Source organism: Salvia hispanica, chromosome 1 (assembly GCF_029641045.1).
Source record: "Salvia hispanica isolate PSC_SH4W2 chromosome 1, Shi_PSC_v1, whole genome shotgun sequence".
NCBI lineage: Eukaryota > Viridiplantae > Streptophyta > Magnoliopsida > Lamiales > Lamiaceae > Salvia > Salvia hispanica.
This window is the reverse complement of record NC_142692.1, coordinates 47548685-47564928: the sequence shown is the minus strand read 5'-3', so window position 1 is coordinate 47564928 and position 16244 is coordinate 47548685. Positions and strand designations below refer to the sequence as shown.

The 16244-nt window shown below is 37.3% G+C and overlaps 2 protein-coding genes across 2 annotated transcripts; both read left to right on the top strand.

The window, feature by feature from the left end:
• Positions 1 to 599: 599 nt before the first annotated feature.
• Positions 600 to 5434, top strand: NOA1 (P-loop containing nucleoside triphosphate hydrolases superfamily protein). The gene is made up of 13 exons (XM_048081691.2): positions 600 to 1037; positions 1120 to 1305; positions 1401 to 1487; positions 1583 to 1662; positions 2012 to 2093; positions 2636 to 2656; positions 2766 to 2811; positions 3374 to 3492; positions 3988 to 4101; positions 4184 to 4291; positions 4376 to 4465; positions 4623 to 4732; positions 4851 to 5434. Exons 1-13 carry the CDS (start codon positions 615 to 617, stop codon positions 5089 to 5091), a joined length of 1707 nt encoding a protein of 568 aa, XP_047937648.2. The 5' UTR covers positions 600 to 614; the 3' UTR covers positions 5092 to 5434.
• A 589-nt stretch (positions 5435 to 6023) lies between these two features.
• Positions 6024 to 14789, top strand: LOC125224242 (structural maintenance of chromosomes protein 2-1-like). Its single transcript, XM_048127609.2, has 21 exons — positions 6024 to 6445; positions 6778 to 7458; positions 7590 to 7733; positions 7817 to 8107; positions 8193 to 8378; positions 8457 to 8621; positions 8698 to 8757; positions 9244 to 9306; positions 9694 to 9785; positions 9942 to 10038; positions 10886 to 11002; positions 11145 to 11363; positions 12128 to 12268; positions 12357 to 12524; positions 12596 to 12780; positions 12873 to 12966; positions 13036 to 13124; positions 13404 to 13629; positions 13880 to 13954; positions 14178 to 14310; positions 14492 to 14789. Exons 1-20 carry the CDS (start codon positions 6128 to 6130, stop codon positions 14295 to 14297), a joined length of 3531 nt encoding a protein of 1176 aa, XP_047983566.2. The 5' UTR covers positions 6024 to 6127; the 3' UTR covers positions 14298 to 14310; positions 14492 to 14789.
• The last annotated feature ends 1455 nt before the right edge of the window (positions 14790 to 16244 follow it).

Below are 16244 nucleotides of genomic sequence, written 5' to 3'. Positions count from 1 at the left end.
CTATGTATGCCGATGGGGTTCATTGGGACCCCAACAATTTGATCACTAACTATGTATATTTGGTATTCTAAATTTATGTATTTTAGCATTAGCACAATTGGTCTAGAATTTAGGTCGCAAAATCATTTGGTTTTAGGTATTGCATTTGATCATTCAAGATCTTATTTTGTAGTGTCTATTTTACTTCTACTATTATTTTCTTTGGATATTCATTTTTCTTGTGTTACATGATTTGGACCCCCCAAGTAAAATGTATGGATCCCATGTGCACACGACTAACTCAAACCCGAGATCTTTAATTTTGAAATAATTTTCAATCTTGATATTATCATAAACTCTCAATATTATTAATCATATCATAAATTGTCACTGGTATATCTTGAAGCTAGTTTTTGGCCGTATGAGATGTATTTTTGAACAATACATTATCTAACTTAATTATTTGATTAGAAATTGTTTTAGAAAATTTAAGTTAATTATTATTCTTCAATTAAACGAAAAACGGTTTGTACAACGTTTTTGTGAAAAGCGTGATGGCATTTCAGCAACTCTCAAAATATGGAGACGCCTATCATCTTTAACGCATTTCGCTACTCTTATCACAGTATACATCAATGGCGTTGGCCACAAAACCCCTCTCCTCCCTCTCCTCATTCTCTACTCCCAGCCCCATTCCAAACCGTAACTCATTCCTCCTCCATCCCAAATTTCACTCTCGCGCACTACTCCCTTTAATCATTTGCAAATCAACCCAAACCGACGCCGTCGATTACCCTCTGTCAGTGCCCGAACTCGACGGCTCCGGAGCCGCCGCCCCAACCAGAGGCGACCTCTTCCTCCAAACACACCATTCCTCAACCGCTTCGTCCGCTGTTCTCGCTGAAATTAAGAAGAATAAGAAGAAGGAGAAGAAGAATTTAGATAAGGCAGCGAAATTACCTTCCTCCATTGGCCCTAGCTGTTATGGCTGCGGCGCACCTTTGCAGAAATCCGAACCTGATGCTCCGGGTTACATCGAGCCGGAGACGTATAATTTGGTGAGTTATAGCGTTGTGGGAAAATCTTGGCCTGAATTTATGGTTTGATTGAGCGTTTATGTGTTGTATTGTGCATTTACAGAAAAAGAAACATAGGCAGCTTCGAACAGTGATATGCGGGAGGTGCCGGCTTTTGTCGCACGGGCATATGATCACCGCAGTTGGTGGCAATGGAGGTTATCCCGGTGGGAAACAGTTTGTCACTGCGGAGGAGCTTCGGGAGAAGCTTTCGCATTTGCGACATGAGAAAACGCTCATTGTGAAATTGGTAATTGTTTTGTGTATGTGGTGTCTTGTATAGATTTAGGTTGCGTGTTTGTAAATATCTATCTAATTGGGGAATTTGGGGGTAATTGTACGTAGGTTGATATAGTGGACTTCAACGGCAGCTTCTTGGCTCGTGTGCGTGATCATGTTGGTGCTAATCCTATAATACTTGTCGTGACAAAGGTAGCTTCTGTAGCTAGTTTTTGCTTCCTTGAGTGTGTTTGTATTGCACTTGAATGTTTTAAGAGTAGTTATGAACTTTTGTCCGTGATGGTTAGGTCGATCTTCTTCCAAAGGGAACTGATTTGAATTGTGTTGGTGATTGGGTTGTGGAGGCAACAATGAAGAAGAAATTGAAGTGAGTTGTATTACATTAGCTAGATTGTTATTTAAAGATAAACGAGCTATGGCTTGCCATTTTGCTTATTTTCCTTTCTGCAGTGATAACATATGCTTCTCCTTTGATCTGTTTTAACTGGAAAATATTGTGATGGCCAGCAACAATGGCTTTGTAAAATGATATTGATAATACCTGAATGAGCTGCTTCTCTTGGGCACATCCTGATTGCTAAATTTGATTTAGGGGCTATGTTTAATTTATTCCGGAGGAGTAATTATTCTTGAATGCCCAACATGTCATGATTCCCTTCTTGTAGTTTCCTCATAGACCGGCTGCTAATCGTTATGAAAAAAATGCTATCCTGCAGCGTACTGAGTGTACACTTGACAAGTTCAAAGTCATTGGTGGGCGTTGCTGGAGTGATCTCAGAAATTCAGAAAGAGAAGAAGGTCAGTGGCCAACCAAGGCCTTAGTTATTTATTTATTTTGTTTTACTTGATTGGCTGCCCTGAAAATCATGCTTTGAAATGCTTAGATCACATAGATCCAATTAACTAGCATGCATTTCTGTTAAGCATTTGCATGTTATGAAAAGAACGCCCAATTTACATCTGATAAATGTTAATCTGGATTTGAATAGTTACACTGTTTTTTAATTATTTCAATAAATATTTGAACTGCTCTCAATAAGATTTCATACATCATCAATATGGGTATATTGGTTGGATGAATATGTTGAGCATATCCCCTATAGATATAATATTGAAGTATGCATGTGCATTTGTAGGCATAATTCTTCCAGTTGGGATTGACCAGTCACTTAAATGTGCTTTTAGGATAAGGTAAACCCACCTTGTGTTTCGTGGACTGATTGTTCTGTTGTTTCTTAGTTCATAGATGTATGTCTCCTTTTGGATAATCATTAAGAATCTCATACACCTTAATGCTTCTTAATACGATAAACAATTTGACACTGGATTTATAATTACAGGGAAGGGATGTCTACATATTGGTAAGTCTATTCAGTTGTCCAGGTTAAGTGCAGCATGTATCCCTTATGTTCATTTTCTGCTTAGAGATCCACGTGAATGTGCTTATGTAATACTTCATTGATCTAACAGGGTTCAGCTAATGTTGGAAAGTCGGCTTTCATTAATGCATTATTAAGTAAGCTTATGTTGTTTTGATCTCCTTACATATTCTTTTATTACAGAATTCGTGTACGGCAGTATGGGTACTGAGAACCTTTGATTATGCAGTCATGCATGCTTTGTTTCATTATGGAGCTTGTTCAGTCTCTCCTCAGATTGATATGTTTACTAAACTTTGCACAAAAATATATTGTCCCAGAAGATCAATCATACCTCAAGTCTCATAGCAAAAACATTATCATTAGGCGGGCATATTTTCAATGTTAACGAACCTCAACTTTTCTTGGTTAGTCTTAGTGATGCAGTTTCACCTTGTGTGTGGCTAAATTCATCAGCGATTTTCCTTTTCCTACATCCTTCAGTATTTGAAAACTGTTGAGTTGTGTAGAGAAAATAGAAGAATGCTTAGACACATCCTTTCATGTTCTGGGTTGCCATGCAAGTTGCTAACTAATTCTCACTTTCTCAGTCTTTCCTCTTTCACATTATTTTGACCTTTTATAGAAATTATGTTCAGATACCCTCGCTTTGTCATTATAATAATATCAATTATTGATTTGGAGTTTCTCGTGTCATAGAACTGTTATCGTATAATGATCCAGTAGCTGCTTCTGCAAGAAGATATAAACCCATTCAATCTGCTGTTCCTGGAACTACTTTGGGTCCAATCCGAATTGAAGCCTTCCTAAATGGAGGGGTAAGTACTATCCAACCTAAGTCTCCAAACGGGCAGTGATCTTATTCTCACCTTCTATTTTCTATATGCTTGTATCAAAACAAAATCAAGAGAATCAAGAAAGTATGATCATACACCAAAATTTCCGAATGAATTGGATGCGCCAGCTAAAACAGTTTGTTATGATAATGACTATGGCAGATAATTAGTGCGTCTCAAGTTACTCAATCATATCAATCAAGCCAATTTTCTTCAAGACCTCACACAACCTTCCTCTTTATCAATATAATTAAATCCCCATGCTTTGATCGCTTGTAGACTTTCTCAATTCTTATTGTCATTTTGTTTTTGAACACTAGTCACATTTTATGAAATGTGGTACATATCTTACAGCAGAATTTCGGGAACATGAAATAGGGTTTTTTAAAATAAATAAATAATGGTAGCTACTCAAGTCAGTAGTGGTGATGTTGCATCACTGTTTTATTATTGAAGTGCTGCCCCTTTTTGCTGTAGAACTTATATGATACACCTGGAGTTCATCTTCACCATAGGCTAGCTGCTGTGATTCATTCAGAGGATCTTCCTGTTCTTGCACCCCAAAGTCGACTCCGGGGTCAAACGTTTCCTGTATGTTTCTTTCTCAATGTTGTTGACTAGATTACTACTTCTGTTGAACTTACTTCCCCCCTTGGCTTGTGGTGTAAAACAGAACAATTCTCTGATGTTAGATGGCCCGTTAATGGAGCAAATCAGATCAAGTGGATTGGTTGGCTTCTCAATCTTTTGGGGAGGTCTTGTCCGAATTGACATCATTAAGGTGTTTGATCATATAACACATTCTTATGCAAGTAGATCATATTCCTAAATGTGTATCTTTTTGTACTGACTATTACTATGGCAGGCTCTCCCAGAAACCCTTTTGACGTTTTATGGACCTAAGGCGCTTCAACTTCATGTTGTACCTACTGAAAAAGCTGATGAATTTTACCAGGTCAGATTGCAATAACACTGCATAAGATCACCTTCCCCCTTTTCGTCATTCTATTGCAATTCTATGTCACAGGCATTAGTGCGCATCTCGATCTCTACTTCATTCAGTAGTGATTAGCTTCAGTGGAGGTATACTAAACCTTGTGTGTGAATTGCAGAAAGAAGTTGGGGTCCTCTTGACTCCTCCAACTGAAAAACAGAAGGCAGACAGCTGGATGGGCCTTGAAGTGAAACGTGAGTTACAGTTAAAATACCATGATGTCGAGAGGTAGGCGAATCCTTCTAAAGCCAAACATTAACCTTCTTGATATAACACCTTAGTCCTAAGTTTCTTTGTGATTGCTAAAGATTTTCTTCTCTCTGATCTTCTTTGTCGCCCTTCCTAGGCCTGCCTGTGATGTAGCTATATCCGGGCTCGGGTGGATAACTGTTGAACCATTTGGCCCATCACCCGTGTCAGATGGAGGTGAAAGTGGTGGTGAGATAGTGTTAGCAGTCCATGTTCCAAAGCCCGTGGAAGTTTTTGTGCGGCCTCCTTTACCAGTTGGTGCCGCTGGAGGGAAATGGTACGAGTATAGGGAATTGACGGAATTGGAACAGGAAGTAAGACCAAAATGGTACTTTTGAATCGCTGTAAATTGCATATAAGGTGTCAACTCTACGTATCAAGGCCGCACTTGATTGACAAGCTTGGAAGAGGCTTTGGAAACGATACATTTTATGTGCTCGATGAGTGCAGAAGAAGGAAGAAAGTGCATATCTGCAGATTTCTGGCAAAGCTCTGCCTTACATTTGGTGGTCGGTCGAATGGTTAATTCACCTGTAGGCCTGTGAATTCGTTTGTTTTGTCAATCTAAGGCTGGGTGTAAAATTTGTCACATCTAAGGATATTTTTGTCCCTTTACTTAATCACATGTATTTCCTAAATGTTTTTATACAAGTGAATATATTTATAATATTTTTTTGATAAGTGGTTTCTTTGAATTGTATCCATTACAACTTATAAATAATTTATTAAAATTTCATATATTAACTCATCTCACGAGATGTAGTTTGATAGTTTTACACAGCGGTCATCTCTTTCAATAAAATGACACATCCTAAGCCAAGAAGGAATAAGCCTTTCTATAAAATTTTTTTTAATGATTGTGACGCGATGGACTCAAACTGAGATCTTTGGTTCTTTCTTATTGCATCCGCTAGTGAGTAACCATTAGCATATGAAGCAAATTTTGTCTATATGCATTCCTTTACATTGGGATTTTAGAGACCAAAAATCCTTTTTATTAATATTCAATATTTTTCTAGAGTAATCTCGCAAATTATTTTATTTGTGACATTATTATTGGCCCTACATTGGGATTTTAGAGACCAAAATTCCTTTTTATTAATATACAATATTTTTTTTGAGTAATCTCGCAAATTATTATTGGCCCATTTATCATTAGGCCCAACCCAGAAGCTAAAGCCCATTAAGGAGCACGAAACATTTCCCGCCTCGCGGTAAACGATTTAAATTCATGTTCCCCATTTTCGGATTTCAAATTTTGAGAAGAAATCTAAAACTAAAACCCTTTAGCTCGTTTCTTCCACCTCCGAATTCCCCTAGTCTTCAGAAATTAATCTCAATTTCAATCCGTAATTCCTACAATTCAGAGAGGAAATGCACATTAAGGAAATCTGTCTTGAGGGTTTTAAATCCTACGCAACGAGAACCGTTGTTCCGGGCTTCGACCCGTATTTCAACGCTATAACAGGCCTCAATGGCTCCGGCAAATCGAACATCCTCGATTCAATATGCTTTGTGCTGGGAATCACCAATTTGCAGCAGGTTAGGGCTTCTAATTTGCAGGAGCTGGTGTACAAGCAGGGCCAAGCTGGAATCACCAAGGCCACTGTATCGATTGTTTTTGACAACTCTGACCGTAGTCGAAGTCCTCTTGGATACGAAGATTCTCCTGAAATTACTGTAACTCGTCAGGTATAATCGGGAAATGTGTCGAATCAGGAGTTCTAGCGTTTAATTGTAATAGTGCTTGCTTTTTGTTTATGTAGAGTTGTCTGTGACCTTAGGAGACCTATTAGGAATGGTTGACATCGATGAAGTGGTTTTTTTTTTGCAATTTTGTGAATTTATATTAGATAGTTACAGGTAAACTAGCAGTGCTTAGTAGTTATGAATGTTGAATTTTTAAGCTAGCAATCCGGGTTTCTATTTTAATTTTTTGCTAATTTTTCAATAACTGGTTTGATTTATTTATATTATTATTACGCTTTAAATAGAAGGCTCTTAAACCTTAATGCATAATGCAGATTGTCGTTGGTGGAAGGAACAAGTACTTGATCAATGGGCATCTGGCTCAGCCTAGTCGAGTTCAGAATCTTTTCCACTCAGTTCAGCTGAATGTAAATAATCCACACTTTCTTATAATGCAAGGCCGTATTACTAAAGTCTTGAATATGAAACCTCCTGAAACATTGTCAATGCTCGAAGAAGCTGCTGGGACCAGAATGTATGAAACGAAGAAAGAGGCTGCCCTTAAAACACTTGAAAAGAAGCAGAGCAAGGTTGATGAGATAGACAAGCTTTTGGACCAGGAAATACTCCCAGCTCTGCAGAAGTTGAGAAAAGAGAGGATGCAGTACATGCAATGGGCCAACGGAAATGCTGAGTTGGACAGACTTAAGAGATATTGTATTGCTTATGAATACGTTCAAGCGGAAAAAGATAGGGATAACACTTTTCAAGGCGTTCAAGCCATAAGAAATAAGATGCTGGAGATTGATTCAACTGTTGGAAAAATGCACGAGAAAACACAGGAAATGGAAATGCAGATAACAAAGCTGAGTGCTGAAAAAGAAGCGAGCATGGGCGGGGAGCTAAAGTTATTGTCAGAAAAAGCTGATGTGCTATCAAGTGATCTGGTGAAAGAAACTTCGGCATTCCAAAGCCAAGAAGACAATCTTAATACTGAGAAAGATAACGTAGCCAAGGTGCGAGGCATTAGTTAGTAGTATCTAATTTCTCTTGAGTCTTGACGGGCTCATAAAGTCTATTGATCTTTTTCTTGCTACTTTATATAGTTTGTATCTCATATGCACCTTATTTCTTCTACTATACACAGATTGAGAGGAACCTTCAAGAATCAAAACTAGCAGCTGAAGAGAAGGCTACTGCAATTAAAACTGCTGAAGATGGAGCTGCTGATCTCAGAAAAAAATTTCAGGAGCTTTCAAAGAGTTTGGATGAGCATCAGAAAGAATTCCAAGTAAACTATTGAATCTTTTCTAGATTATTATCTAATTTATGCCATTACACTGATCTCATATTTATGCTTTTGCATTGCTGCAGGGTGTGATGGCAGGTAAGAGTAATGGAAATGATGAGAAGTGCCTTGAAGACCAACTGGTAGATGCCAAGAGAGCTGTAGGACAGTCAGAGACAGAACTGAAGCAGCTGCAAAATCAGATAAACCATGTTGAGAAAGAGCTGAAGGAGAAAAAAACTCAGTTGGCATCGACATCTGCAAAAGCTGCTGCTATAGACAATGAGCTAAATGCCAAGAGAAAAGAAGTCGGAATAGTTGAAAAGGAACTGGAATCTCTTTCCTATGATGAGACCCTTATGGAGTCACTCCAAAAGGTACTTTAACTGAATAGCATCACAAAGTTATTTGATGAAAGGTATATGCATCTTTGTCTCATATGGTTGCTGAAAATGCTCTTAGGATCGCATGTTTGAGTCAGAGACAGTACAGAAACTTGAACGGAGAGCACGCGAGGTTTCTTCAAGATTGGGTAGAGTCGAATTCAATTATCGCGACCCGGAAAAGAATTTTGATAAGTCAAAGGTGAAAGGTGTGGTCGCCAAACTAATAAAAGTAAAGGATAGCTCTGCAGTGGTTGCCTTAGAGGTAGTTCAAATTGTCTTATTTTAAATGTTATTTTCTGATGTGATCTCAAGACTCTTAGTTGATTTGTTGAATGTTCAGGTGGCTGCTGGTGGCAAATTGTTTAATGTTGTTGTAGACACAGAGAATACTGGAAAACAACTTCTTCAAAAGGGTGGTCTGCAAAGGAGAGTCACAATTATTCCTTTAAACAAGATCCAAACTCACCCTGTCTCAAAGAGAATCCAAGATGCTGCTGTTAAATTGGTAAGCCTGCAAACTCTCTCATGTATTCTATCTATCACTTGTTACGTCAACAAACATGTAATTTTCAATTTTGCAGGTTGGCGAAGGCAATGCTGCAGTGGCACTTTCTTTGGTTGGATACGATCAAGAGCTTCAAGTAAGCCTCTAGACAGCAAATTTGATTTTTATTTATTTGTTTAAGCTGCTGGGTTATCTTCATATGCAAACTTAGGTATTTATTCTTGCTACTTGCTAGCATACTATTATGAATATTATCAGCTCTTTTGTTCTCTACGATTGTCAGAAATATGGGGCTCTGTATTCCTATCTCTGCAAACATTACAGAGAAAATACACTCCCATTCGATGAATCTGAATTAAATATTAGGAGTTCGTTTGACTAAGTGTATTAGAATAAATAAGGTATTTTTAGAAAATACTATAAGATGCTAGATTTTATTTTTCAAATTCAAGATTTAGTGTTTGGATGATTTAGCCTGTGAGATGTTAGTAATGGTAAAACTGTAACTTCTGTGTCTAAAAAGCAAGGAGTTTTCTGAAATAAGGTATGTTTTTTCCTTTTAAAATGTGGAGTAGCAATACTTACGAGCTATACCCTTCTGAGACATATCTATTCCATGCAGAGTGCCATGGAATATGTGTTTGGATCAACATTTGTTTGCAAAACAATTGATGCTGCAAGAGAGGTATGTTTATTTGTTATGATGTTTGTAGCTTCTTTGGCAGACCTGGTATCATAGTCCTTACAATTCCATAAATTGCTGCACTTTTTTGTTTGGATATTCCTTGCAGTAAAACCTTATGTCCGATTAGACATCTTCACTGTATCTTGCATAATGTATCATCTTTCAAATTGTTGGGATTGTCAAATTACTTTATAAAGATTAATTTAATTTGTGAAAAATTAATTTGCTGTCATGGTGATGAGGTAATGAGATGAAAGGTGACATAACTTCTTTTGATTATTGCACTGATTGAACTGCTGACATGTATATGCAACGCCACACCTCAAATGTGTTTGCTCCACTTTCCTTTGATATTCTCATCTGTCATCTAAATTGCTTGATTTATAGGTAGCCTTCACCAGAGAAATAGGAACACCAAGTGTTACACTGGAAGGTGATATTTTCCAACCTAGTGGACTTTTGACTGGTGGTAGTCGCAAGTAAGTGATTATAATACTATTTATGGAGTTGAAAACTCTAAAAACTAATCCATTCATGATACAATTAATTTTTATTTTTTTTTATGTTTGTATTTTTCATATATATAACCATCAGAGTAACGTAAATATACATTTTCAAACTCATCATAATTCCAGAGGTGGAGGTGATCTGTTGAGACAGCTTCATGATTTGGCAGAAGTTGAATTGGAACTCTCTAATCATCAGAAGAGATTATCAGAAATTGAAGCTAAGGTATTTTGAACCTTCATCTCCTGATTAACTTGAACTTCTTAACACCTACGTGTCTGTTCAATAGATGTGGTGCAAATGTGATATCAATCTCAATTAAATGAGTTTCTCTTAATAAACATAAAAAGATAGTTAAAACTTGTAAGTAAGAAAACCACCTTGAGGTTTAGCTGAACTGCTGTGAAAGCCAATGCCTTTCTAAACCTCACATACTCACACTTATGTTTGCCATTCATCAACCTAATCGAAATTACTGATATCATCAGAACAATTTTATGTGAAAACCAAAATTTCTTTTCATCATTGTTCCAAAATGAGCTGGGACAAATATACCCAGGTATAGTTGCAATAGTGTCATTTTTTGCCGTAATTTACTGTATTTTATTAAAAAATCACAATATACTCATTTTATTCAAAAAAACATCCTTTAATATTAATTTTTATTTTGATTAGTGATTAAGGATTTTTATTTTCTCTAACACAATGTTTACCCAAATTTTATTCCCCCCAGTTTTAAAAAGCTGATTTATCTATGTTGTAGTTACCAAATAAAATTTGAGTCATAATACTTTCTCAAACAACCCCATTTGAGGAGTAATCTGTAATCATGCTATTAAATTTCTAAATTTTATAGTTGATCGAGCAAAGAATTGGAGAATCACATAATATCTACTCTTTAGATCCTACAGTCCCCTATTAGTAACTTCTTTGTGTCAAATCCAGTCGAAGGGTTGGGATTGAAATCCTGCAATTCTGACCTTCAAAAATAACCTGTTATTATGAAAATATGTACTACATTCATTAGCAATATTTTTGTATAAATTCTAATATATGTATGTATCGGCATCAGATCAACGCGCTTCTTCCCCTTCAAAGAGTGTTTCAAAACCTTAAGAAAAATTTGGTACTCCAGTCGCATGAGCTCAGACTCTTAGAGGACAGGGCTAAACAAACTGAGCACCATCAGGTTGGCCTTTAATCTTTACCATGTATTTACAGCAAACAACGGGATTCTTCTTGTTTTTTCCATTCCATATTTTCATGTCTGATCCCTACATGCTACATTATTATCATCCATAACATTTCATGAACCCTGTCTTGTTATATAGCTCAGCGAGTGGGTACAGAGTACTGAGGAGAAGCTAGCCGAATCAAAATCAGCAATTATGGACAAGAAAGTTCTGTATGATGAATGTGTGACCAGAGTGTCATCCCTTCAGAAGTCAATCCATGACCACACTGGAAATAGGGAGAGTAGGCTTAAGGATTTAGAGAAAAAGATCAAGGCTATTAAAACCCAGATGCAGGCAGCTTCAGAGAACCTCAGGGTATGTTCAACGCATAACTTGCATGAAAGCTACCCTTCTGCTTGAGATACTTTGTAGTTTGTACCATTAAACCCATGCATTGCATTACAAATCCTCAAAAATATAGGAAATAATTTGGTCCTTGAAGTTTATTAGCTCGACAGGCCTTGGATGTCAATCTAATTCTGGCAGTATGAATAATCTCTTATGTTCTACCAAAGTACCAATCATAAAATTCTTGTGGTTTAGTAACACAATTAAATGCAATGCACATTTGTAGAGCCTAAATAATTTCATTTTTAGTTTACATGCATGTAAATATTGAAAAATACAAATGCTACTCAACATTTTGTCTAATATATGAGAGAGAATAATATAGAAGAGAGTCGTATCTATATTATTCTCTTACTTACTTTATTTTCTCTCCACTCTAACTATTTATTATCATTTTCACAAAACAATGGCCGAATAGAATGCCTCACTTATAGTGGGATGGAGGGAGTATATTGTTATGGTATCTATCATAACATTTTTAACTTAGATAATTAAAATAAGTATTCTGTAGTCAACTATATGAGTTTGTTGCACAATCATGGTAGATATCACTGTTATATGTAATACTATATCCCTTTGCTCATTTATGGGCCCCATATGCTCATTTTGATTGTTTCTGGTTATTTATTTGACTTGATGCATTGAATGTTCTCGAGCATATCACAACTTAATTCTCTTTTCAGTCAACTAGATTACATCCTGATCCTTGTTTCATTGTTGGAAACCACTAGCAACACGAGACTGAAATTGAGCGGCTGGTAATGGAAATGGAAGCAAATAAAAAAGAATGCTTATCACTGGAGAGCCAGTTAGAAGCTTTGAATAAGCACATTGTGGATCTTACTTCTGAACTGGATTCTCAGAGAACCAAGGTAAATACTAAATCAGACATTAAGTGTTCTAGAGAAGTGCTTTTCCTAGAAGAATTAAGGAAACAGAAGTGGTCTTCTGTGTTTTCAGGTTTCTTCTATTAAGAAGTGTCGTGATGAAGTCCAAGCTGAGCACAAGCTTGCCAGCAGGAAGATCAAGGAGTGTGATTCACAAATAAGTGGTATTGCCAAGGAGCAGCAGGATATCCAGCAAAAGATTAGTGAGGCCAATCTAGAGAGGAAAAGAATGGAAAATGAGGTAATTCATATATTTTGGTAATTGGAACAGCTTCTCTAGACAAACTATCCTCAGTTTCTTTCTGGCTGTAGGTCAAGCGCATGGAAATGGATCAGAAAGATTGTGCATTGAAGGTTGATAAAATGATTGAAAAGCATGCATGGATTGCATCTGAGAAGCAACTTTTTGGACGAGCTGGATCAGATTACGATTTTGAGTCCCACGATCCCCTTAAGGCTAGGGAAGACTTTGAGAAACTGCAAGCTGAGCAATCTGGGTGAGAATGGAGCAAGATATTTGGTAAAAATGCTGTTCAAGTGGAAAAAGAAATCCTTTAATAGTTTCCATATCTTCATTTTCTACTTGCAGTTTAGAGAAGAGGGTGAATAAGAAGGTCATGTCCATGTTTGAAAAAGCTGAAGATGAGTACAATGATTTGATATCTAAAAAGAACATAATCGAGGTCAGCACTGTGAAATGTAAAGATTTACGCCCTTGCCCTGCCTTTATTTATGCTAAATTTTCTGTGTAGAATGACAAGTCAAAAATCAAAATGGTTATTGAAGAGCTTGATGAGAAGAAGAAGGAAACACTCAAAGTTACTTGGAATAAAGTTAACAAGTAAGTCCCCCTTACATTTTACAATATGTGTAAGTTTTTGAAAGAAAATATAGTTTCTTTGCGACAACAAAGTGCAACTTTTTTGGCAAGACACTTCTCCATGCAGTTGGTCAAGGGTTCGAGGCACTCAGTGTCCATTAGTGTCAGTGTGTGTGAGTTATAACTCAAATAAATATACTGGAGTAAAAATCTTCCATTGCCACTTTAATTTTCTCTTCCATTTACTAAACTATAATCATACTAGCTTAGTCAATATTGACTTGGTGTTTTTTTATCCAGAGATTTTGGTTCAATATTTTCTACCCTCTTGCCTGGCACAATGGCCAAACTGGAACCTCCTGAAGGAGGCAGCTTCCTTGATGGCTTGGAAGTTCGAGTTGCTTTTGGGAGTGTCTGGAAACAGTCCTTGTCTGAGCTCAGTGGGGGGCAACGATCTCTACTCGCACTTTCTCTAATCTTAGCTCTGCTTCTTTTTAAACCAGCTCCATTATATATACTGGATGAGGTATGAATAACCTGGTATCTTCAACTTGAATCATCTCATTTAATTTGATTTTCTTTCTCCAGTGACTATTCAATCTCCCTATCCACTATTGGGGCATTGTTTAAGACTGTCATAAACCTCTTAACTCTGCATGTTTCAACCCATGCCCAGCATGATAATTCTTGAAGTTTTAGGATTTCGCAGAATTTTTCTATGCAGGGGTAAATAAATAAAGTTCATGATCAAACCTTTCATTTCCAAAATGTCTCAGGTTGATGCAGCTCTTGATTTAAGCCACACACAGAACATTGGAAGAATGATCAAATCTCACTTTCCACACTCCCAAGTTAGAATTCCTGCTTCTATTGCGTATTTCATTTCTCCTTTTGTTTCATTCCAGCCAGAAACATATTTAACCTATCATTGAATACTGTTGATCAACCTATCGTTATGTTATATTCAAATCATGGCTCTTTTGTTTTTTACCTTTATATTGTAATCATGTTTTTCTTCACACTTGGAATCTGATGCCTCCTTTTTTCTTTTCTTTTCTTTTTCTGCGTGTGCAGTTTATTGTAGTCTCCTTGAAAGAAGGCATGTTTAACAATGCCAATGTTCTTTTCCGGACCAAATTTGTAGATGGTGTCTCTACTGTTCAGAGAACTGTGACAAAACAGCAAAACAAGTAACTGTGATTATCTGGTGAGCATTGTTATACCAGCACATGTGATTTTTCAAAGTGAATGTGCATTATCACTTCCATCATGTTCATTTTAATGTACAAGTTTCAGTTGGATCATTACTACTGGCTGACAAAGTTGAGCCATGTTCAACTTCTCTACATTTATAACTCAAGAAGTATAATCTGTCTTATTTCTTGCAGCTTGATAATCTATGGTTTTGTATGCGGGCAGACAAGCTGCTGGCTGGAGGTTTTTGGGATCGTATTAGTATTTTGTGTTACCAGAATGTAACACTATACCTAATTAGAAGTCACGAATACAGGCCCTTGTAATTAAGCTGCTTCTTCTCATCTTTATATATATTGTTGTTGGGTATAATATGTGATTATTCTAGTAATGTGAACTCATCACTTCCATCCACTTTCCTCTATATTTCTAAAACTCGTGTAAACTCAACCAGGACTTCTAATTGCGGACGAATGGAGTACTATTTATCAACTTCTACACTAACTTTCATATTTCTAATTATTGTTGTTCTATAAAAAAAATCATGGATACAAAAAAGTTTCATCTGAATAGTCATATCTTGGTTTATAAAAATTCTAAATCAAACATATAAAACCGAATTCTCGTAGACGTATGAAAATAATTTAAAATAACGATGTTTATTCTTCTTTCATATAGATCCATATTTCATAAAGTTAATAAAACAAAAGCTGTCAGATGAAATAGTGTAATAGACTGAAAATTTGATACATATTACCATTTCAGTCCGTCCCTGAAAATTTGATACACTTCACTTTTACCATTTTTGGTAGTGGACCCCATACCACTAACTCATTACTACTCACATTTTATTATAAAACTAATACTTTAAAAGTAGGACCCACGTCCCACCAACTTTTTCAACTCACTTTCCATTACATTTTTTAAAACCCGTGTCGGATCAAAGTATAGCAAATTTTGGGGGACGGAGGTAGTAACTAATAGTAGCAGTACTGCTTTTTAAATAGCAAAATAGTTATTCCTTTCTGTATTTGCAGTCGTAATTGTTTAATTTCAATTTTTTTACTTGGATTATTCAATTTTTAAATCTCACGCATTATGGTCCGTGGGTTGATTTCATAGACTATAATATTTGGACATAATTAATACTGTGAGAGCACTCCCAATGGAGGTGGCGAATTCTCGGCGATAAATCGCCGATTATCGCCGAATTATCGCCGGCCATTGTGGCGAAGTCGGCGATAATTCGGCGATAATGTTACCGTTGCTTCGCCGAGTGGCGATTTATCGCCGGATTATCGCCGAGCGATCGCCGGCCACTGTGGGCGACGCTCGGCGATAATCGGCGATTTTTAAAATTTTTTTTTTTTTTTTTGGCCGAACGGCTATTTTATCCCACCCCTATAAATATTTCATCCTCTTCCTCCATTCATCACCCACAAACTTCATTCACACAAATTTTCAATCTTTTTTCTCTCCATCTTTATTAAATGAGTTCTGATTCATCGTCTCGTGCTCAGTCCGACGAGGAAATATCACATTCTTCTTCCGAAGAAGAGGTACCTCCCGCTCCCACCGGATGGGATGTAGCGGGTTTCGCCAACAACCCAATCAACAACTATATCTCCCGCTGCATACAAAGCGAGATCGCTCGAATGCAGCAGCCACCCCCCCAACGGCCAATCCGCCGGCGGCGCCGATACATCCCTCGCAACCACACTGGTGCGCACGATCGGCTGTTCGCCGATTATTTCGCGGAGGAACCACGTTATCCGGCAGATGTATTTCGTCGCCGGTTCAGAATGCGCCGCTCCCTCTTCCTGCGCATTGTTAATGCGTTGTCCGCGCGTTACCCCGAGTTCCGGCTCCAGCGAGACGCAGCAGGGAAGCCCGGACTATCGCCCCTACAGAAATGCACTGTTGCCATCCGGCAGTTGGCATATGGAG